This window comes from Neospora caninum, chromosome X, assembly GCF_000208865.1.
Source record: "Neospora caninum Liverpool complete genome, chromosome X".
Classification (NCBI taxonomy): Eukaryota; Apicomplexa; class Conoidasida; order Eucoccidiorida; family Sarcocystidae; genus Neospora; species Neospora caninum.
The window spans coordinates 5061301-5084264 of record NC_018396.1 but is presented as its reverse complement, the minus strand read 5'-3'; the positions used below and the strand labels follow the sequence as shown (position 1 = coordinate 5084264).

General features: G+C 57.6%; 2 protein-coding genes across 2 annotated transcripts; both read left to right on the top strand.

Moving 5' to 3' along the window:
* Positions 1 to 9846: 9846 nt before the first annotated feature.
* On the top strand, positions 9847 to 15617 carry NCLIV_050690 (Protein containing a possible START(Steroidogenic acute regulatory (STAR) related lipid transfer) domain,related; the record flags this gene model as incomplete). Its single annotated transcript, XM_003884622.1, has 5 exons — positions 9847 to 13408; positions 13782 to 14106; positions 14474 to 14544; positions 14878 to 15010; positions 15509 to 15617. 5 exons carry the CDS (start codon positions 9847 to 9849, stop codon positions 15615 to 15617), a joined length of 4200 nt encoding a protein of 1399 aa, XP_003884671.1.
* Positions 15618 to 18514: 2897 nt separating this feature from the next.
* Positions 18515 to 22528, top strand: NCLIV_050680 (hypothetical protein; the record flags this gene model as incomplete). Its single annotated transcript, XM_003884621.1, has 8 exons — positions 18515 to 18869; positions 19015 to 19246; positions 19365 to 19552; positions 19815 to 19942; positions 20228 to 20389; positions 21325 to 21414; positions 21757 to 21844; positions 22035 to 22528. The coding sequence occupies 8 exons, from the start codon at positions 18515 to 18517 to the stop codon at positions 22526 to 22528; spliced, it is 1737 nt and encodes a 578-aa protein (XP_003884670.1).
* Positions 22529 to 22964: the final 436 nt, after the last annotated feature.

Genomic DNA, 22964 nt, shown 5'->3' with positions numbered 1-22964 from the left:
CACGTCTCCGACGGGCTCACTACGATCCTGCGAGAGAACAGAGATAACGGTCGATTCTGTTCTCGAGAGAGTGGGACAGATACACCCTTTTCGGGCTTAAAGGCCAAAACGTCCTGCCTCTTTGGTAGACAGCAGAAAGTCTGGTGGGGAAGTGTGCCTTGCTCCTACATCAAGAAAAGTATTTTGCCGGCTATCCGGGATATTCCAGGCTCGCCTCTGGTGACAGAACCAACCTCTCGCCGGCGGCCATGCAACCGCCAATACACCCCGTAACAGCGAAGATGTCCCAATTTATCGATGTGGAGCCAATAGAAGAGCCGAGTAGGGTTGGCGTTCTTTGGAAGGGCTGTGCCGCAACGGCCAGCTTGACGGGCCGTGTGGAGGCACTCTCTTGCGGACAAATACCGAGGCCGTTCGACTAAATCCAGAAAGTGTTACGGGTGAAGCCCGAGATTTTAAAGATTGAACTAGGAAATCGAACGGCAAGGAGTAGGAGCTGGACTGTCGGCGAGCTCGCTGTCTACCTGCTACATAACGCTGCCTGCATAACCGTCCCGCTCCTAGAACTGGCGGTTGTGCAGTCGGTGGCGACCGACTCTCACTGACACTTGCGTCTTTATTTGTTTTTGAGGAAAGCCACAACCCAGATGGATGTCCTAGAGCAGCGGCACGCCAGAGAGTCGACCCACCAAGCTGAACTGGCGTGCACGCAGCTCCCTGGACGCCTGTTCCGGAACTGATCAAAAGCATTTTCGATGCTTTTGATCAGTTTCTTCCTGTGACGGTGCGCATGACTCGGCATCTCAACTGCTTCGTTAGGCCAAATGGGGGCAAAAGTAGACCGTTTCGGGTGAGGTGGCTGTTCTCAACGATGAGCAGCGGGGTAGGTTCCGGTGGCGAGGTGCACTCGGGGCTTGGTTGCGTGCACTCCGGGTCTCCCGCAGTGTAACGATCTCAATGCGTCTTTCCAGGCTCGTTTCTCGGCGAGTTATATAGGTGATAAGGATGCGGAGGAAGCTCCTCGAGAACCGTTTTTTCTCACGTACAACCGCATTGCAGGTAACGACGTTGGTGTCGTGTCACCCTGAACAAGTTGAAACGAGAGCGCAACTCAAAGCACGCAAAATCATTGACTTTCGGAACCTACGTACACTTCACTACAAAAACACTTCAGAAAAGGCCTTAAATTTACATTCCAAGTGACTTGAATGTGTTTGGTCAAAAGACAACATCTGCTCCTTTGGGATTGACTGTATGCGGGCATGCGCTTTCGAACCGCTGACGAACCAACAGCGCTTCTCTGAGTAAGTTCGCACATCAAATTTCGCGCACATTCATCTGTGCCCAAAAGGCGAACATGGTTCTCATGCAGAACTGTCAAGTGTAGGCGCCTGGACGGAGAGCAGCTTTGGCTTCTACTATCGGATCAAAAGCCACACGATACTCGTGGAGAACGTTGACTGTCTACGAAGGAAAAGATGATTCCCCTGCTGCGCAGAAGAGGATTTATTCCATGGAGCTTTAATTCTTTCCCGTGCGAGAGAAGTAAAGACAAAAAACAAACAGAATCCGACCACCCACACGCATTTCTTGGCACGCAATAGATGGAACCTCATTTGGGGAAAAGCACCAAAAAAAGCTACCGTGAACGAGCTTGGAAGCCACCATCTGCGGCTAAGCTCCAACGAGGCTAAAGTCCAGACTGGTTGTTCGTCCTCTTCCATCCCAGGCCCGTTCGTCGAGGCCGCCTGGGGGCATAGTCATAGCTCTACGCGCGGAGCTAGGGATTGCCAGGTCCGAGACGGCAGTTGACCTGACAGGTGCCTGTCGTTGGACTGCGTATTGGCCTACTCGAGGGTCCATATCGCCTCCCCTGTCACGAGTCCACCGTCTCTGGCCGACGGTAGGCACGCTGTTGATACTCTGCCACAGCCGCTTACGCGACATATATTCTTAGTGATCGGTGTTCAGGCGAACGGAGTCGCTCTCAAACAGAATGCACGAGGCAATGACGTGACGCAGCTGTATAGTGGTTGTGCTGTTATCCACGAGGCGGCACTCGCAAAAGGAAAAATGGAGGAAACACCCAAAAAAAGTGCCTTCTGCGCGTCCGAAGAGGGACACACGTACTGTTCTCTCAAAAACATGTTCCATACCCAGAAGTGCAGAAGCCGGTGCGTTAGGCGGCTACCATATTTTCAAAAATTAAGTCATAGTTGAGTGGCGCCGTAAGGATACAGGACGTAGAGCCACCCGGTGGGTTGAACGAGTAATGTGCACTATGCTGGGAGCGGCTTCGACAGGAGCCATAGGTTCTGACTCTACCAAGCGCCACTGCTGAAACAGAGCTCCCGCGGAAACACTCGCTCGACGCTGACGGTCAAGGCGACCAGAGGGAACCGCTGCTGGGGCTGCCGGATGAAGCAGATGAGCTGGAACTATACGGCGCTAGGGCTACCTCTGTGCCGCCCGGGACGGAGGGAGCATCAGAGGAGGCCGCCAACCATTTCCGCTTTTTCAACGGTAGCGGTGGGCCATGACCCGGGAAAATACAGGGAAGTGCTGCGGCGGCACTCTGTTCGCTGGGCGGACTTGCGGGTGGACTGCTGTCTCGACTGCGTCGACCTGTCATACCCGCAACGGCACTTCCTGGGTCTGCGGGTGGCTGCTCACCTCGCCGTAGAGGTTTGGAACCTACGCTTTCTTCCCAATCTCTTTCTTTCAGCGTGCCAGTCCTGGCACGGGTTTGAATTGGACTTCTTGGAGGAGGGGGCCTCTTAGAGGCTTTCTCACCGGCTCTCTTAGAGGCTTTCTCACCGGCTCTCTCAGAGGGTGTCTCACCGGCTCTCTCAGAGGGTGTCTCACCGCCTCTCTCAGAGGGTGTCTCCCCGGGTCTCGCAGGGTCAACAGAGCTAGAGTGAGGGCCAGTGCCGGACGACGTGCCTTCATCGGGGTCGTTGAGCATCTCAGCAACAGTGGGCTTCCAGAAGTGCTTCTCCCCCTTGGATCCGGAGTCTCCGCAAAACCAGCAACCTGACAGAGACGTTGACAAACCGGGTTGTACATTCAAGTTCTAAAACTGCCGCTCCTTCTGTACTGTCCTGCCCAGGTGCTGGGCCCCTTGGAGAATCTAGAGCTCCAAGCGCGAGTGTTGACCTGGAATTTTGGCTGCTCGGCGCTAGGTGTGGCCCCACCGGCTGACGTCAGAATGCCGCGAAAGGGTATCAGTTGCACACGCAGACCGGGAAAGAAATGCAGATGCGATGCCCTGCCTAAAAACCCCTGCGCGCACTGTCACCACGTTCCGTTCTGGAACGGACAGGGGTGATGTCTTACCAATTCGATGCCCACTAGAACTTGAAATTCCCGGGTCAGGCGCAGCGGCCGCACCTGACAGTGGAAGTGCCGCGAGCCTTTGACGTTCCTTTTCGATCGAGGCCTGCCGTTGAAGGTGTTTCGTTCTGAAATTTGCGCCACTCGACGCAAACGAAATGTATGCTGCAGACCGCCAACCCTCAACAGTTTCGTCGTCAGGATTGGGGTTCGTTGCCCGCTTCCTTTGTATGTACCGTTCGATGAACTTGTCCTTGTCCTCTCGAATGATTGTTAGCTCGTGGTCCACTGCTAGCAGCCTCAAAAGCTTCAAGTCTTCAAAGTCCGGGCGGAGTGGCAGCCCGGCAACCAAACTGTCTTCACATGCACCTTCGCCTGATCCGGGAGCGGTACTGGAGCTCTCTGCTGTGCCTCGACCTGGGCTGCGACCACTGCGAGAGCTTGATGACGGAAGTGGACGGCGTAGAATGTCTAGGAGCCTGCTCCGTTCGCGCTCTAGTCTTTTCTGCAGTTCTGCAATTTGTCTTCGCCGCTGGTTCCCCCGCCGTCGGTAAGAGTTCCTCGCTATTCTTCCCCAATAGTGCACGAGGGCGGCACAAGGTTTTGGTTCGTTCTCTTTTTCCATGCGGCACTGAATGACATGCTTCACATAATCCTCCTCAGTGCAGGAGGGCCATCTGCTTTCCAGATCACGATATCTGCGTAGCGTTTGTGTTATCTTACGCATTGGAACTTCGTGAGTGATGAGCCGGGGTTTGCGGGGCGGCGGACCTGTGGTCTCCCCTTCGTCTTTAGAACCAGTTGAGCTCTCCGGGTCCGGAGGCTTATCTTCACTCTCGGTGCTACCTATTGGCTGCGGTGACGCAGTATCACCTGGGGCTGGCAGAAACAAGCACAGTAGACAGAGCGGCGTGGCGCCACGAGCGGGATGTGCAGTGGAAGACGGGGCAGCAAAGCCACTGCGTCGTGATCTCCCTTGTAGAGCGGAAGAGCTTTCGACAACAGATGCTTATCACACCATTAGACCACAGCATGCATCCGCCCACCATGAAATCAATACAAACTGCGAAATAGAGTACGACTGCCACAGAGGTATGCATCTCTGCACACCTTCCTCTGCGCTCTTTGTTTGTCGCGGGGAAGGCGATTCGCCCCCCAACTGGCAGTGGCGATCTGTTTCAGTTGATACTCGTCAGCCTAGATCGCTACGCGGAGTCCGGAAGCCAAGAAATTGACGACAGGATCGCCTCTAGATGAGGGCATTGAGGGGCGAGTACAAGCTTGAGGCTGCCTAAGTAGGCAGCCCAATCGGTTCTCAATACATGTCTTCACGTCATATTTGGTTTGCGCGGCCAGAGACTCACCACCAGGCGATTCAGGGGGAGAGGAGCTAGCTTTGATAATTCTTGGGAGTGAAGGCGGTACCGCTTGACCTGCTGGGGCACCGAGCGGGCGCGCATATTGGATAACCGAGGGCCGGTCCTGTGGAGGTGCGGCAGTGTACACGGCCGTGATTACGCAGTCGTCGTCGTCGTCTTCCGACGTCTCACCATCGGCGACACCAGCAGCAAAAACGCCCACGAATATACTGCTACCAGACTGTGGCAGAAAACTCCCAAGAGTCACAATCAGCAACCTGTTAACGGTTGCGAAGTTCCAACTGGCGGACGGTCCAAGGTCACTTGGTTCTTTGGAATAGCCGCAAAGGGCCGCAGAGACTGCCCCCAATAAGAAGACTCGGAATCTCATTTGGCCTAGTTAAAGCAACGGGCATCCGTGCCTGTCACGGCCAGCGAATGATCCTGGAGTTCGAAAACTAGTGAGGGAGCACGAGAGTGGAGCCCGAAGGAACGTTGCCTCAGGCAGCATGCTCTCATTGATGACACCTTTGGGTACACTCACGAGCAAGAGACTTGCAAAAGTTGTCAAAAAGCAAGGAAATACAGGGAGCTGGCTGGGCCCCACTGGTTCCACTAAATTAAAATCAAAGATACTGGAGTGATCGTCGGCATGCAGGAATGACCGATCCAGCTAGAGTCTCCCCCGACTGATGCTCTGCTGATGCCAGCTGCAAGACAGCCGGGACACGACATCAGCTCAAGTTGTTGAGCCAGCATGAGGTCGACTAAGCCATAGCGCATTGGGCAACCTCAACCACGCTTTCCTCACAACCGGGGAAGAAGTATCGCGAGCACTTTCAGCTATCAGCTAGACTCACCTACTACGGCATACGGCCGGACTCGCCACAACAGCGCTTCGTGACGAAGACATAGTCTTCTGATACTCTCATTCGGACGTGACCAGTCTTTTGGATCCGCTTGTCCCTTTGTGCGAGTCTCGTGGAATAAATATCTCTGCGCGCAACGACGTAAGCTCTAAAAACTGGACGACTTTTGCTGTACGTACCGGAAGCACTGAAGCACTACGGTGGGGAGCCGGCTGATCCCGACAGATACCGGATAGTGGCATTAGAACGGATTCCTGTAGCCGCATTGCAGCCACTCCGCTCACCACAGTCGGCACATACCTCACTCGGGGAGAAATAATTATCAACGGATAGCGGAAGACAAGTACAGAGACAGTTGGCTGCACTTATGCCGGAACTCGCTGACTGGCTTCGACCCGTCGTGGGATACGGGGAAGGCGGGGGTGTAGGGTCGGGGAGATTCACGTACGAAGAAAACGATTCGGGAGAAAGCAAGTACGACTAGACTGGCGGTGCTGTGCAGCGCTAGACACCGGGCTCACCGGTGATGGCGTCTCGATAGACGGGGGCGAGAAGGGACAGGAGGGGGACAGTAGGTCTGTGCCACCGTAGGAGAGATGCATCTACCAGAAGACGTAGCAAGGCGAAAGAAATGTTCTTGGTTGCGAAAAAAGGATGCTGTGTGACATCGAAGCCGCTGGTATTTCTCTGCTTCTGGACCCGATTCCTTAGTGTGGTACTTTCGTGGACCCGCTGAGGCGGGGGCTGCTGGACGCCCAGCTCCACCAACGGAAAGGCTATGAGCCCGATAGCCCGTAAAAGTGCGGCATCACGAGCAACCAAAAAAAAAACTACGTAAAACAGAGAAGCATTCAACTTTCTTTCAGTATAAAGGCTGTAGGGGGGAAGGCTGACCACAGGCTGCCGTATGTTGACTCCCCATGTACAATGTACTTGCTCCCGTCCTCGGCGACAGTCTTTCGAAACAGAACTTTGCTGATCCATGTCCTATTGCTTTATTTCCAGTTTGGCTTGCCGCAGATTCGACTGTCTTTTCCGTCTCGAGCCTTGCTCGCTGTCGAGCTCACTGGAGCGGTCGAGAACAGATAGGGCACTACTGGAGCCTACCCGTTGGAGCGTAGCGTTGGGTGCTCTTGCGTCTACTCGCGCTGATGCACTCAGAGGGCGCACAGGCAAAACGGAGATGCGTGGTCATCGAGCAAAGAGCCGTCGGAAAGGCTTCCGTACATTTGCGGGGCTGCTTTCTCCAAGCCTTGAGGCACAAAGGTGCCTTGTGATGCTCCCGCGGCAAGTCAGGTCACCAAGCCCGAGAAAAAGAGCGGCGCTTGAGTTCCCTTTGTGTTTGGAAGGGTCGCGCATGCGTCTTAGGTGAGAGATGTTTCGACAACGGTATCTTCCTCTCTTCACTGGCATATTGACGCCGGTCGGAACCCGGCCCGTGCTGGTGGAAATATGTGATTTTTGAGTGATGCCTGCTTTCCATGTGTAGGTTGATAATGTGCTAGCTTCATACCTCAGTTTGATCAGTAACAGTGTTGCCCACCCCGAGGGGGCGGTGGTCCTATCGAAATATCGGGTGTCTCGGTGCGGCGCCACACTACGCGTCTTCGTCGCCTTGCGACTGCGCTCGCACGAGCTTGCTGAGTCCCCATTATTCCTTTTCTGACACAACCACAGATATCTCCCCATGGACTTGCAACGAGAAAGAACCTCTCGAGGGACGACAATCTTGCTACCCTCTTTTTACTCCCAGGTAAGTCTATGGCTACACGTGCCAACAAAAACGTCGCCGGCTGCAGCACATTTTTCTCTGCTTTTTCGGACTGGCCACTTTTGTACCACCGCGTAAAGAACACCATTCTCTCCGGTACTCGCGCTTATCCAGGGCCCGTGAAAGCATCCCGCAGTCAGTAATCTCTGACCGCTTCTGAGGATTGGGCAGGCCGCTCTCCCTGGAGAGTCGCGCCTTCGCGCGTCCTCTGACTGGTCGTGTGCCATGTACACATTTGTTCGAGAAAACACGAGACAAGAAAGTGTTGAGGGAGCAAATGGTTCCGCTTCTAATAAGCTTCTAAAACTCTTTCTGCCTCACGTCGTGAGGCGCTCCCGTACCTGCTTACGGTTTGCACACCTGGCACGAAGCGACAATGGATATAGGCAAGACACGTCTTTCTTCTATCGCAGGCCCACACCAGTCCCCCCGCAAAAACGCTTCCGGCAGGTGACCTCTTGCTGCAAAGAACAAGCAACCCAACACAACGAACCCTGAAGATCGGCAGCGGACACGAGGAAAACTGAAGCGCTGGTAGCACCGGTGTCTGTACACAATTTTTCTTAGCCGCAACGCATTTCCGCCCTGTTCTGGAAGGGACAATCGATATCGATATTTCCGTGAATCCGAAGTAATAGTTGCAAGAGCCTGTAAACTGCACCCTAAGTCGTGTTGAGCTTTCCACAGCTTTTCAGGCTTTTCCTTTTGGAAACCAGCGCACAAACAGGTCGCCGCGACAGATTTTCCCGAGCTGCATGCGCTTTTTCTCTATCGCTAGTTGTCGGCTCCTGAGAAATTTCCCCTCGTCGTGGCGATTCGAACAATGCTTCGCGATGTCTTCTCCACTTGTCGCCCCATCTCTTCTTCTCTCTAAAAATTTTTTCTGTTGCCTCGTCTTTGGAGGTTGGCCTCTTCTCCACGCGAGAACCTCATTTCCTCGGCGGTGCGCCGACGCAAGTGTTAATCGGGTGGAGCCAAGCGGGAGAAGGTGAGAATGTGCGTCTTCTTCACCCGTGAGAAAAAGCGACTTTCAGTCTAACAGGAGTTGCCTACGCGCGGAGTTTTTGCAGACTGAGTATCTTTGTGAGCAGCTCCTGTCTTTGATGGGCAGCGACCAGCGACGGCGGACACAAATCACGTGCCGATGGAGAGACGGGCAAGTGATACCCGGGACTGAACTTTCCAGTCTCTCTCACGCCATCAATCCAGGGGGAGAGACCCCGGCCGGGCCTTTCCTCATCTTTCTCCACAGCCAGAGAGAGCTGGACAGACAGTAACCCGTGACGCTCCGTTTCCTTTGTGGTTCCATTTGGAACCAGCGCCCGTCTCCTCCCATTCGCGGCTGTGTACAAACGCTTCGCTGAGAGGAAAAGAGTCCTCGTTTCCACGTCACTGCTCTTTTAAAGGTATCATGCACACGCTGGCACGTAGACTTGACAATCGTCTGCGCGTGTATCCGAATTTCTCCCTAGTGCGCTGCCGCCCACTGTGCCCCGAGACTCTACGGGGTTCCCCGGGGATCCGGCAACTGCCTCTCCCTCTGTTCTTATCGTCTTCTATTTCCGTTCTGCTGTTTTCACGTCGAGAACTTGCCAGTCGTTTGACTGTGTTGGACCTGATGTACGGTTCTTGTCTTCTCGCCCAGCTGTTTTGTCACTTCTCACGTAGAGCCCAAATACGCTTGTTTCCCCCAGAAGGACGCCAGTCGTTTCTCCATCCATCGCCAGGAAGATCAGTCTTTCTGCTGTTTCCCCAGCAGCCTTCTAGAGGGTACTGAGCGTCTACCGGCCAAACCTTCGTGGCTTGTTAGCTGAATAGGTACCTGCTTCAACGACATATGCACGCGCCTATTGTATTTACATCTGCAAGGATAGATGCGCGTATACATGCATGCGTTGGATGCGAGACCTTTTCGTACCTTTATCTGTCCGTCACCTCTGAGCTTGTCGAGCGCCACTTGACCAGCTGCTCGTTGCTGTGTTCGTCTGTCCTCGTCGCAACAGGTTTACCTGAGGCGGATTCCACGTATACAGCGGTCCGGTCTCGAGTAGTCCTCCCGACACAATCCAGAGGACCGCCTGTCGTGCTGCAAACCGATTTGAGTGTCTGTTTCGTGGCAGCGCGTGCAGGCGCTTCGTGAGGGACTCCGCCCCTGTCCGGATGCGTGAGACGTTTCCCAGGTATTTCGTGGGGTTCGGCTGCCAGGAGGCCTCCCGGGGTCACCGCGCTGCTGGAGGCACGAGACAGCGCGAACGGAGGGTCCGGGCGGCCAGCCCGCCAGACGGTCTTCTCTTGCTACCCTCCCGGCATTTGTTCCGTCAGTGCTGGCAAGTTGTGGACGTTGCTTCTCCGCGTAATAGACGCTTCCCTCTTCAGCCAGCGTCACGGCTCTCCCCTTTCCACACCCAGGTTTTCTCCGCCTGTACCATAGAGAGGTATCCTTTGTGCCAGAGAGAATCCGGTCTGAGCGCAGGCACGCACGCAAGTCTGACTCTCTATCTCATATGTGCCGGTGATGATTCTGAACCGCGGGGTCGTCTCTGAGCGAGAAGCAGGTTCCGGTCGCCTTTCCGGAATCCCGCCGCGGCGCGGTGGCGATCCCGCCGCGTCGTCCGGTTTCGCCAGGGCCCGCTCTTCGGCTCGGGACGCGTCGACCCCCGGCCGGAAAGAGGAAAGGAGAGAGACGCCCACCGCCACGCCGCGCGTGCTCGGCATGAAGCTCGTTTCGTGTGAGTACGCCGACCGCTCGAGGGACGAGACGAAGCGGGAGAACGAAGAGACCGGAGACAGAGACATCACGGAGGGTGGAAGGGCATTCGCGGTCCTCGGCGCAGATGCGGAGGCCCGCTGTCGCTCCGCCGTCCATTGCTTGCCAGGGCCGACCGGTGAACGCTCAGCCTGCGCGGCCGGGCAATCTGCCGAAGGCGTTCGAGACCACGCGGAACCGGCGCGGAGAGGAGCCCGCGAACGGAGGGACGGGGTGAAGGCGAGCTCTTCAGTCGAGAGTCTCTTTTCCTGTTCTTCCTCGGAGTCCCTGCAACGCGTTTCCCTTCTACGCCCTTCGTGGCTGCCCGCTGCCGCGCCCCCAGCGGCGAGCGGCGCTCCTGAACCGCCTGCATTTTTAAGGGAGGAAGCGGCGGCGCTGCTTCAGAGAGCCAAGCTGCGAGCTCTCGAGGGCCCCGCAAGCGCGTCTCCAGTCAGCCGCACTTTCCACGGTCCACAGGCATCGTCCCTTCAGACACCGGGCGCTGCGACGGCTGCCGGCGGCGAGCCGCACACTGATCGCGCGCGGCCTGCAACATCTAGTAGGGCGGCGCAGGCTTTCTTCCCTTCCGCTCCCAGTTCTCGCTCGTACTGGGAGGCTGCTTCCGGCGCGCCAGGCTCGGCGCCTCGCACACCAGGACCCGAGCAGGAGAGACACAGGGACGCGTCTCTGTCGGCCGGCGTCACGGCGCCTCGCATTGCGGAGCAGCCTCTTCCGCGTCCCGCTCTTTCTCCCCTAGACGCCGCCTCCGCTTCTGGTCGCCCTCCGCCAGCACCCGTCCCCGCGGCGAAAGCCAAGACCATGCCTGAGGGCACTGAATGGCCGCTGTCGCCCGTGGCAGGCTCTGGCGTGTCTCCCGCCGCTCTGCCGACCGCGTATCTGTGCCGTTATGAACCCGAGTTCGGGAAGGCCCCCGCCCGGCCCTGCAGGCCGGGCGGGTCTCGCCCGTCTTCCGCGGCTCGCCTCTCTGCGTTGCCTCCCGCGTGTCGCCCGCCCCCCGCGATTGACGTCCTCCCGACACCGTTCGCGCCACGCGGACACGGTGAGACAGCTAGCTGCGAGGCGTCGGCCGTCTCAGCCGGCGCGGTCCGGGTCCCCGCAAAAAACGGAGACAGCCGGTCTTCTCGCAGGAACAGAGAGTCGGGACCTGGCCTCCAGAGCGCAGTGAGTGTGGTGCCCGTGCTTCCCGACGGGAACTGCGTCGGACGGATGTCAGGCACGAGACGGGGGGACGCGGCTGCGCATGCAGGGAAAGGAATTCCGGAGGTGGCTGGTCCCGCCGCGCTGGAACCCCCGTCGGCCGAGGCGCAGTCCCCCGAGAGACATGGAGACGTGCTGTCGCCCAAAAGTGAGGCCGGGAGGACGCGGCGTCGCCGGAGAACCTCGTGGCGCAACGGCCCGCCGCGGCGCAGCTCGAGGTCGCGCGAGGCAGGAGGCCTGCCGGAGGGCGTGCCCGAGAAAGGCGCGGGCGCCGAGTGCGCAGAAGCTACCGGAGGCGCCGTCCCCCCGTCTTCACGCCGACCGCCGCGGTGGATTCGATTCTTCGCACGGCGCCTCATCTGCTTGGGGCCCCGTGAAGGCAAAGATCCGCTGTCATTCTCGAAAAGACATCCGCCGGACGCGCACTCGAGGGACCGAGCTCCGAATTCGAAAGACTCCACGCGGCTGGCGGCTGGCGGCTGTCCGGTCCCGGCTGAGGACTCGCAGTCGCCTGCGTCTGGGCTTGACAGCGCGCTGCTGGCCAGGCCAGGGGCCGCGCCCTGTGCACCGCCGGGTCTTGGAGAGCCGACGAATGCATCTTTACAGAGAGACTCGGAAAAGGCACGAACCCAGATGGACGCGGCTGCGGACGGCGCGGTGCTGCCGGCGCAGCGTCACCACCTGGGTCAGTTCGCGCGCCGGGAGGGAGAACCGCGTGAAGGAGAGGGGACACATGGCGAGGGGGAAGAGGAGGGAAGTGAGGCGACACGCGCCGCGGGGGTTGGCCCGAGTGGAGACGCCAGCGAGAGGTCAGACGGGGCCTGCGGCTGCGGCGTGGTGCGGGAAAATGGGGACCACGCAAACGGTGTGTCCACCAGAGGAAACGTCGACTCCGACACATACACGCTGTCTTCAGAGCATTGCGAGGGGGGGTTCGGCGCCGCTGCTTCCCAGGGTGCGCCCCTGGGCTGGTCACACGAGAGACAGTTGTCAGGGGAGTCTTTCTCGTCCGCGGCATCTCGGCGGCAGTCGGAGACCGAAGGCGACAGTCAGGGGGAGGGCACCTGCCAGGGGACGTCGCGCACAGACGTCGAGCGGCTTCTGTCGCACGCAGAAGAGCACGGGAAACGCCAAGCACGTGGGGAGGGTGGGCTGCAGTCGGACAATTGGGGATTGCTTTTGGCGGGCGAGAAAGAGAGGAGAGCGAGCGCCGGATCGATCAGCCCAGAGAGAGAAACGAACGTCGAAGGTCGACAGACCCTTTCGCCGGAAACGTGTTCTACAGAGGCGTCGCCCGTGACGGCCCAGGAGGGGCGGCAGGCGGCTCTGTCCGACACCGCGGCGAAGGAGGAGAGAGCCTTCGTGGACGCTCTCGGCCGAGCGGCCGGCCCCCACCCGTCAGAGGCAGCGCTGGCTTTGGGGGACACGGCCCCTGGTGCAAACCGGTCGCAAGCATGCAGAGAATTCGAGGTATCGGCAGCTCAGGTGGGCGCCGAAAGACCCTTGAGCAGGAGCGAAAGTTTTGGCTCTGGAGAGAGACGTGTAGAGGAGACAGGAGGGAGGCCGCCGGCAGACAGGAAGGAGAGCCGAGAACGACTGGCTAGACCGTCTCCTGCTGACTCGTTTCCAGGGCTGAGCAGACTGGCGTCATCAGCCGACGCCGCGGAGTTCGTGTTGGGCGTGCTGGAAGAACGGCGGGCAGCCTTCAACCTGCGGCAGAACCAGGCGTCTGTTCTGTCTGGGCACTCCCAGCGACAGGCCAACTCTCCGGAAAAGACACGGCCTTTCTTCGGAGCAAACAGCGCGACCGTTGGGGTGCAATGCTCGAAGCAGGGAATGCATAAGCAGGGAACGCGCGACGACGCGCAGGAGAAAGCCGGGAGAGAGGGGCCGCGAGAAGGCGCCGCAGAAGACTGGGACCGGCAGAGAGAACTGCTCGATCTCGCCGAGCTTCTCCTCGACGTGGCTGTAATTTGCTTGGACGAGGATGCTACGACCCGCAGTGGAGGCCCGAGAGGAGAGACGAAAGCGCCTACCATGCCTTGCGTCTACGACAAAAACGGGCTGAAAGTGTGGAAAAAAGAATTTGGCGTCGGCCGCGTCCTGGTGAAAGGTGAGCAGCCGTGGGACTGGGTCTTTGGGGTTTCGCAGGTCAAAGAACGGGGGGAAAGATAACGGACGCAGGAGAGAGACGGGCGGCAGAAGGGAAGGACGGGACGCGAAGCCAGCACGTCGCAGCAAAGCGGAGATGGGTTCCCGTGTGCAGCACTCACGGTCTTCATCGCGTCCCCCGCGTCCCATCCTTCTGCCTGTGAATTCGGGTTGCGTGGCGGCTGTTTTGTCCCGTTTTTCTTTGTCTTGGCGCGGCGTTGACCCCTCCTTGTGTCCCGCCTTCCGTCCATCAAAAACGAGGTCTGAACGGCCGTTGACACTCTCGGTCATTTTGCACTCCGTACACTCTTCTGTTGCGTATCCGCTGGCTGCAGCGTCCTTCATGCTGCCCGTTCTCCCCGAGCAGTACGCTTCCTTTGCATCTGACAGTCGCTTGCGAGCGACTTGGGACGCGAATCTCGGCGGCCACGCGATCCTCGAGACGCTGACCACCAACACAGACATTTGCCAAGTTTCTCTCAAGCGCGTGGCGACGCTCTATCCGCGCGACCTGGTCACCTTGCGCGCCAGAAGATCCTGGGCGATTCCCACCCCCAAGCACGAGCCGGCGGACCATGCGAAAGCAGACGAGCGACGAGAAGCGAAGCAGGTTTACGCCTCCTGCAGCTGTTCCATCGATCACCCGGCGGCACCGGAACAGTACGTCTACAAATAACCGAGCATCAACTGGGATGCACAGAAGAACTTCTTTCACGTACCACTGGACGTAGCCAACGAGAAAGAACGTGGTGGGCTGTTCCAATTCCCCGTTGTGAACTCAGTCAAGGAGTGGTCAGATGCAACATGTGAGCTGGGTGAGGATCTGACGCACGAGGCGAAAACCTCCGCGCGGGGCTTTCTGGCAGTCTGTGCTGTGTTACCCTTTTTCACAGCAGCCACTTTTTCTGGGTTTCCTCTGGTTTGCGAAGAGACGCCGCGCGCGTTAGTCATTGGATCTTGGCGTGTCGAGTGTCTCTTCACACCTCAAGCGCTGTCGGCTTCGCTCGTGCTCCTCGTTTTTGTCCAGTACCAGCCACGTCCGCATGGACATCCGCTTGAGCGCGTACGTGGCCTCGCCGGTGGTGACTCCGTTTGGAGGTGAGTTCTGAACCTAACTTTTTTTCGGGCAACGAAAGAGCTACGGCTTTCTGCGAGCAGCGCTCTCTGTGAAGATCCTTTATTTTTCATGGACCCCGTTCTGCTGCTTGGGCGTACGGCCCATCGCACCATCCAGACTCGACCGAGGAGAGCCGTGGAGCTCTTCTACACAAGCTGATGGAGTCCCGGTCTGTACACGCACATACCTCAGCTACGCCTCGCGGTGCTCGAAAAGCCCACAGGTGTTGGGTGTCGGCCGAATGTTTACGTTTCGCAGAGCAGGGCCGTGAATGACATTCTTACGCGGATTCTTTGGATGCTTGTCTTTTCCAGTCTGGACCGAGGTGACGCTGTTCAGTGAGGCCGACCCCAAGGGATGGATTCCAGGGGTTGTCAGCAGATCGCTGGCCGCGAAGGTGCTGCCGTCCACAGTGGAGAAAATGGCGGTGAACATGCTGAATCATTAGTAAGCGACGCGTGGCAAGGGCACTTTTTCGCGGCTGCGAGCAACCCACAGTTGTCTCGGGGCGACACTTTTTGAGCTGGACAAATTGGGGGGGAAAGACCGGCGCGGGTTTCAGTTTCCGAGCGAGCGATTGGAAGCAGTAACAGCTCATTTGTTAAGGACAGGCAGCAGCAGGTGCGCGATCACGGACTGGATGCTCGGGTGTGGCGCGTCCAGCCTTCGCTGGAGGGCGTGCATTTTTGTGAATGGCAGGAGATTCTCTCGGGGGAAATAAGGGTGCGGTGAGAGACGAAACCTGACAGATTGCTTCGGAGAAAAAGCTACGAAACGTCGGCTCTGTCGGATAAACCGGTTGCATTCTTGGAGGATTTATACCGCTGACCTTCGGGCGTTCGATAAAAGCCCCACCGAGTGTATTCCATTGCTGTTTACGTGGGATCTGCTGAACAGGGACACGTGAGGGATTGTTATCTGCTCATGCGGTGTGTGTCGTTTCAGTGGAATTGCGTGGGACGGTCCATCTGCCACGGGCTACGCCTCTCGACGCCTGGCAACATACTGCGAACAGGCCGCGCACGGAGGACCAAGGTTGAAGTTTGGCCGGTAGACGCTGTCGCTGCTGATGGCTGTTGTACGCCGCCGCTTTTTATTGGGGCAAAACAGGTTCACCTCTGCGGGGATGAACGGAGCCCCCGCTATGGGCACACAACATGACGAGGTTGGACACGGTTTTAACCTACCCGCGCCCTCGGTGGTGAGCAAAACGTATCGTGTTCGAACAAGTGTTCGTCGTTCTCGAATCCCTCGTGGCAATGGAGTTTACCTAGAGTTCGCACAGTTCTGTCACGCATGGGAGCGGCGAAAGTAGACAGTGGAGCTTCTTTGAAGTTCCCATGGAGAAAAGTGAAGACTACGTCGGTGGGAAGGGCACTTTTCAGTCTTTTTGTGGGGATTTTAGTAGGGGGGTTTCTTTTCGATTGCATGGGAATTAGACAATGCCAAACATTTCTGTTCTGCATTTTTCGGTTGAGTAGCCCCCCACTGCTGACCAAAACGGCAGTCAATGAATCGATGCTGTCGCAGGGCCGCGACATCCGTTTACGAGACCAAATCTCGGTGTCGCACGTTCTCTTAGACTTCTTCCCTTTCTCTAAAAAAGGGTAGAGGCAACATAGTCACCACAGTTGCACTCTAACAGTGCAATGATGCAAATTGTGACAGCCTCAACTGCCTAGGTGAAGTATACAGACGGCTCCTTATTTTTCTTAGCACCGTTGCAAACCCACGCGCGAGCCGTTGTTTTCCAATGAAAAACATGACGAACGAGCAGAGTCCACACGCTACGGCAGGTCCCCGAACAACGGGTACATTCTCCCCTCTCGTACGGCTTGTTGGTGCTTCTGCTCCTAGCACCTCAAACGGAGTGGCACTGTTCAGCCCATGCTCGCTGTGCGGCGTTCGCCAAGTCAATTTCGTTCGGAAGGGGCCAAACTCGGCACGAGTAATCGTTTTGTGTGTGGCTCGAAGACTATGGACACACTGCCACGCCCGCTGAGTGTCGTCTCCAGGTGCAGACACAATGAAATACCTTGTTCAGGGTCCACGGATCAACTACTCCGAACCCCCCCAAGATAGATTGGTACAAAAAAGCTAACCATATGCTCCGAACAACGCCGGGTGACGTTGTCCAGAGCCACGTGTTTCCGTACTTTTTTGCCTTGCCTTACACAACGCTGCAGCGTGAAGTAACGGGTCATGCATCCGAATGGTAAACAGATTTATGATTTCTGACTGCTCGCCTCCCATCAATAGATATGGTAGCTCTACGTACCCGCCGGTTCCTGCCCGGTATGTACAGCTGCACCACGCTGTGACCAGTGGCAGGCCCGAAACCTCCGTGGCTGCTAAAGCGTACACGATCGCCGGGTGCTTCGATACTATGTAAAGAAACGGCCTTTGGAAGTGGTGCACTGTTAACGGCTCTCGCCTCACCCAAACCGGTAAAAGGACTGCGACGCGGGCTGCAAGCGTTCTGTTTCGTGCGTACCTTGATGTGCCATAAGAACGGTCCTTGTCTGTACTCCGGGGACACGGGTTATACGCTATGGCGGAGAACGCATGCAGAAAGAATTGGTACGCTCCCTGTTGGCAAAAATTAAAGCGGCGGAGCCCAGGACCCTTCCCGGACGGAAAATGCAGACTTTTTCGGTGGCAAGTTTTGTGCGGAGCCTGGAGCACACGGACGGCAGGCCGTCTGTTCCATTGCCGGCACAAAAAGTCCCCCTGCATGGGAGAGCATTACGGAAACAAGATAAAGGTTCGAAAGCATGCTTCAAGCTAAAGCATCTATGAGAGAAACATGCAGTTCGGGTTTGCGCGAGCGGGTACAGCCCTTCGCAGGAAGCGATACGCAGTCAGCCTCTACGCGACGCTGGTATTGTTGCAGCCGCTTTTCCTCTCCAGGGAGAGATTCCGGGAAAGAGTCCTCTGGTCTTCTGGTGTCGAATGCAAGACACCTGAGCATCTTGCGGCATTGCAGGGAGTGAGACAGTCGCAAGCTGGGGAGTTCGTTGTGGTACGGTTTTTCGCCGGCTGCTGGTTCAGAAACAACTTCGTGGCGCCCCGTCCACGACGTCGAAATCCCCCCAATCCCTGCAGGCAGTCAGCAAACAGGTTGTGTCGGTGGAAGACGAGTCTCCCCGCGCCGATACGAACGTGCAGAACTCCACGCCTGAGCCTGTCACTGCCTGCTTCTGACCACTTTTCTTCGATTCAGACAGCGTTGAGAATGAAAGCGGAACTGCGTGCGTCATAGGAGATGGCGTATTCCGCACCGCGTATTTAGCGGTGTGCGGCAGGCAACCCCCCGTTTGCGACGAGATCCCCCCATCACGCAGGGAGGGTGCTTGCGCCTCGCAACGGCCACTGGACGCCAGGCAGACGGATTTGTGGGCCATGCAACTTTTGTTCCCTGGGCAGAATTCATGTTGGGCGTTGTTTGGACGGTACCTTTTTTGCAGCTGCCCTGGAAAACCCCCTTGGCACAAAAAGTCTTCCGCAAATTTTTCTGGGCTGGGGAGCGGTAGTGGAGATTCTCTTGGCACCAACAGTTCTCGGTTCTGTCCGTTTCCGTTTTCCCACGGCAGTTCGGAGATCGATTTGTCGCAGGCCTTCCTGTACTTTTAGTGTATTCCTGTGGCAAACAAAACACTCGTCAGTAACGACGTGTACGTAGTTGTGGCTGTCTCTTTCCCCTGCTTCGTAGAAGTCAGCTGTGTGGTTTTCGCACGCTCTTTTTGCGTCTCCCTGTCATCGGACCAGAAACGCGCGTTTTTCCCGCGACTTTGTTCGTGCTGCCAGTTACACGTGCAATCGATACGCATATATCGTTAGCACTCCAGTTCAACGTTTTCGCTTCATCCATTGTGGGCAGGGAGGCAGACTCGAGCCCGTTTTTTCGCGCCGCAAACGCTCCCGCATCGCGATTCTGAGTCTAGCGCCAAAATGTACGCCGGCTACGGTTCGTCCAGCGGAGGAGGGTACGGTGGAGGCAGCAACAGCACGTACGGGTACGGCGGCGGTTATGCAAGCTCCTATGGAGGAGACAGTTACGGGGGAGGCGGATATGGAGGGAGTTCGTACGGCGGAGGCATGTACGGCGGCAGGCCAGGTGGCGGCATGGGCATGGGGGGATACGGAGCTGACGCTCTGGGCTCGAAACTGCAGCGAGTAGATTGGAAGGCGGTTGACCTCGTTCCTTTCGAGAAGAACTTTTACGTGGAGCACCCTGCAGTTGCAAGCATGTCCACGGAGGAGGCGGACAGGATTCGGCGGGCGAACGAAATCACAATCGTTCACGGTAAGCAGCAGGCGCCGCGATCGCGGGGGGGGGGGTTGGGTGGGGGGGGGGGCGGTACCAGAGAGGGAGCAGGCAATTGATCGATGGGTCAGATGCTTAACTGGTCGCTTTTCTTTGCGCGAATGGTTTCACCTTACCTTTCCAGGCCACAACGTTCCGAAGCCGGTCCCGACGTTCGAGTACACCTCCTTCCCGTCGTACATCTTGGATGTTATCAACCAGACGGGTTTCCAAAAGCCTACAGCAATTCAGGTTCAAGGGTGGCCGATTGCCCTGTCTGGGAGAGACATGATCGGTATCGCCGAGACAGGAAGTGGAAAGACTCTCGCGTTTCTGCTTCCCGCAATTGTCCACATCAATGCTCAGCCGTACCTTAGGTAAGCTGCCGCGTCGGATAGACGCTCGGACGATGTGTTGGTCTCAGTTTCCCGTTCGGACCGAACCCCTGCCAGTCGGAAGACTCAATGGCTTCCCGTGGTGTGTGCGGCTTCGCAGCAAGGGTGACGGTCCCATTGTCTTGATTCTGGCGCCAACCCGCGAACTCGTCGAGCAGATCCGGACCCAATGCCGCACCTTCGCAGCGTCGTCGAAAATCCACCACGCCGTGGCGTATGGAGGAGTCCCCAAACGCCCTCAGATCATGGAGCTGGAGAGAGGAGCCGAGATCTGCGTCGCCTGCCCAGGTACATTTCGCACCGTGTTTGCAGAGTTTTCGTCCCAGCGGAGTGGAGCTGTATTTCGTCGTAAAACCAAGGGAACAAACGCGTGTGCGTCACGGGTGCTGATAGGGGGTGTAATACAAACCAGTCCACATGTGGGCTGGATTCGGCCGGGGTGCTGATTTGCCGGGCGCTGCCGGTCTCGGAAGACACCGCGTGCACTGTATGTACACTGGAACAGTCGCGAACTGTGTGTGATCGGGACCCCCTTTTCTTTTGTTTCCAGGCCGGCTCATTGATTTCCTCGAATCGCGGGTGACCAACCTCAGACGCGTGACGTATCTGGTCATGGATGAGGCTGATCGTATGCTGGATATGGGTTTCGAGCCGCAAATCAGGAAGATTGTCTCTCAGGTGAGACGCGTGGTTTTCGGTGTTTCGCGCGGTGTGCACCGTTCAGCGGACGGGGGCAGGACGGGTCTTTGATTGCGCGGGCGACCTCGACAGTACACTCCACTCGACTGCTTGAGACAGCTGAAAGTGTTGGGTTTCAAAATCCTGCCAATCTTCATTTTTGCGTAGAAGCTGTGGTCAAGAACACTGTTGTTTTAGTATATATAACCGTAGGACGAATCCGGTCTGTTTGCAGGCTCTGGTCCGAAAAGTCGTCAGCGTGTGTGTCGCGCGGTTTTCCCTCAGATTCGCCCCGACCGCCAAACGCTCATGTGGTCAGCGACGTGGCCGAAAGAGGTTCAGAACCTGGCGCGGGATCTGTGCAAGGAAGAGCCGGTCCACATCAATGTCGGCAGCCTTGACCTTCAAGCGTGTCAGAACATCAAGCAGGAGGTCATGGTTGTTCAGGTACCGCCGGAAGCTCGTGTGGATTTGGATTTTCAGTCTGTTTGGGTCTGTTGTCTGGTGACGGTCGTGGCGGCGTTGGTGTGCACGCACCACGCATACACGCGCGCTGTGTTGAGCAATCTGGGAGTTCGGTGCCACGCAGCGCCTGTACCTGATGCCTCTAGCTGATGCGCCAGTCTGCTAGTTCTTACCTAACGAACAAAGATGTGTCATGTGGAACGCTTCACTGTTTCCACTTCGGGTGAGGGCATCCAGCGACAATCAAGCGGACGAGGCCGGCATTGCTCTTGTCTCATGCCACGCCCAGCAGCTCCGCCGTCTTCCATTCAGACCGCCTTCGTACCTCTCCCCTTCCGTCCCGACTAGCCGATCGACGATCCAGGTCGTCGCGTCGCGTTGCCGAAAAGCCAGCCTTCCGGAAAAAGTGGACTCATTTTTCTCGGGCGCGGGGTGTGAAGTGACTGTTGCGCAGTGCCTCTCGTGGCGACTCTGTCTCGTGAGATGCCTGCTTTCCGTGCGTTGCAACGCGGCTGCGGTGCAAAAATCCCGAAGAGAACGACCGTTTCCCCGGAACTGCGTCGCACGGATCCACGCGCGACCGGTGCGCGTTTGCGGAGAGGCGCAGATGCGCGCTTGCCGCGCATGCCGCCGCGCTTCCGCGAACCGCCCCACTTCGGCGCTGGTGACTGAGAGGCATGTGACGAGCCGAAAGGGAACTGGATGGCCTCGTAAGGGATTCTTCCGTTGCGTGTATCCGCCTGTGGAAGTCGACGTTGTGCGCATAGCTGTAGAAGGCGTCGGAACGGCGCGAGTGTTGGAAAGGAGTCTGCCGTTTTGTCAGATTCTCTCCGTCGGCAGTGCGTCCGCAGTCGAGTGTACGATTGAGAAGTCGTGTGACCCGTGCATGTGGGAAGGGATTTCGGTGAGGCTGGCAGGCTCCGACGAGTAGGCAGGAAACGAGGAAGGTTCCCAGGAGAGTGGAGAAGTGCGCGGATGAAGAAGAGTTCGGCGACAGCTGCGGCGTGGTGAGGAAATAGTGTGTGCCGCCGCCTTCGGACCATCTTGGCTTCGCCGTACTCTCGACTCCGGCCCCCTCTGCTAGTTTTTCTGTTCTCGTCCACGCGGAGGTTGGGAAGGTCGCCGGTTTAAAGTGGATTGGAGCGCGGTGTCTCCGGGGCTGCACTCCTGAAGCCGTTGTCCAAGGAGACCGCGAAAAAGCTCCTCCCGGCGTGCTTCGGCGCATTTTCTCATTCTGTCTCTGGTTGGGAAGTTTCTGCGTTGAGTGCCTGTCTCCAGTTCCGTCGTGGGGGGTGACGCCAGAGGCCGGGGGAAAGATTTCACCGCACGTTATGTCTTCGTTTTCACAGGAGTACGAGAAGCGAGGCCAACTGATGAGCCTTCTCCGAAGAATCATGGATGGGTCCAAGATCCTCATCTTTGCGGAAACCAAGAGAGGTGAGTTTTCGACTGCGCCCGCGTCCGCCGGAGCGTCAAGTTACGGTCGCAGGATCTCCGCAGCCCCCCTGTCGCGCTTCGCAGTGGATGCCGGCGGCTTCGCGCTCGGTCGCTTCTCGGGCGGCTCGGGCAGTGGTGGACGCGTTTCCCTGACCCTCTCGGGCTTTTTGTGTCCGCGCGTTGTGCCCAGGTGCAGACAACCTGACACGCGACATGCGCGTCGAGGGCTGGCCGGCGTTGTCTCTGCACGGCGACAAGAAGCAAGAAGAGCGGACGTGGGTTCTAGACGAATTCAAGAATGGCCGAAACCCGATCATGGTGGCAACGGACGTCGCCTCCCGCGGCTTGGACGTGAAGGATATCCGCCACGTCATCAACTACGATATGCCCAACCAGATCGAAGACTACATCCACCGCATTGGCCGCACGGGGCGTGCAGGCGCGAAAGGCTGCGCGTACACCTTCTTCACTCCCGACAAGTCGCGCTTGGCCCGTGAGTTGGTCCGCGTGCTGCGCGGGGCGAATCAGCCGGTGCCGCCTGAGTTGGAGTCCTTGGGCATGTACTCGTCGTCGAGTTCCGGCCGGAGGTGGGGCGGTGGCGGCCGTGGCGGGCGCGGCGGGATGCGCAGCGGCGGCTTCGGGGGGGGTCCGAACGCCCTTCCCCTCGGTTCCAGACCGTACTAGGTCTAGACACTCTGGAATCCCCGCAATATGGCGCGGCACAGCCTTTGCAGTCAAAAGTTTCTCGCTCTGCGCTTCGCCGTCGAGGCTGGGCTGAGAGCGGAGTATGCGACAAAACGCGTCTCTTCGAGGGCCCCGGTGAAGAATGTGCGTCGCGGGGCGGCCGAGACACAAGTGCCTGGGAAGTGACTCGACCAAAACAGAGTGGGCCATCCTGAACGTTGAGCGTTTTTGTGTAGTTTCAAGGGTTCGCGCGGAAAACTTTGGCTTCTTGCCCGTCGGCGGGGTGCTTCATTTCTCCGCGGGTCACCACCGTGCCGTCCAAAAAGAGGGGGAAGAAGCGCTCTGACAGCGCTGCAAGTTCAGGATGCTCAGCTTGTCGAAGTCCGTGACATCTAGACGTGTACCCGGCGAGCGTGTACATGTGTGTGTGTGCGTC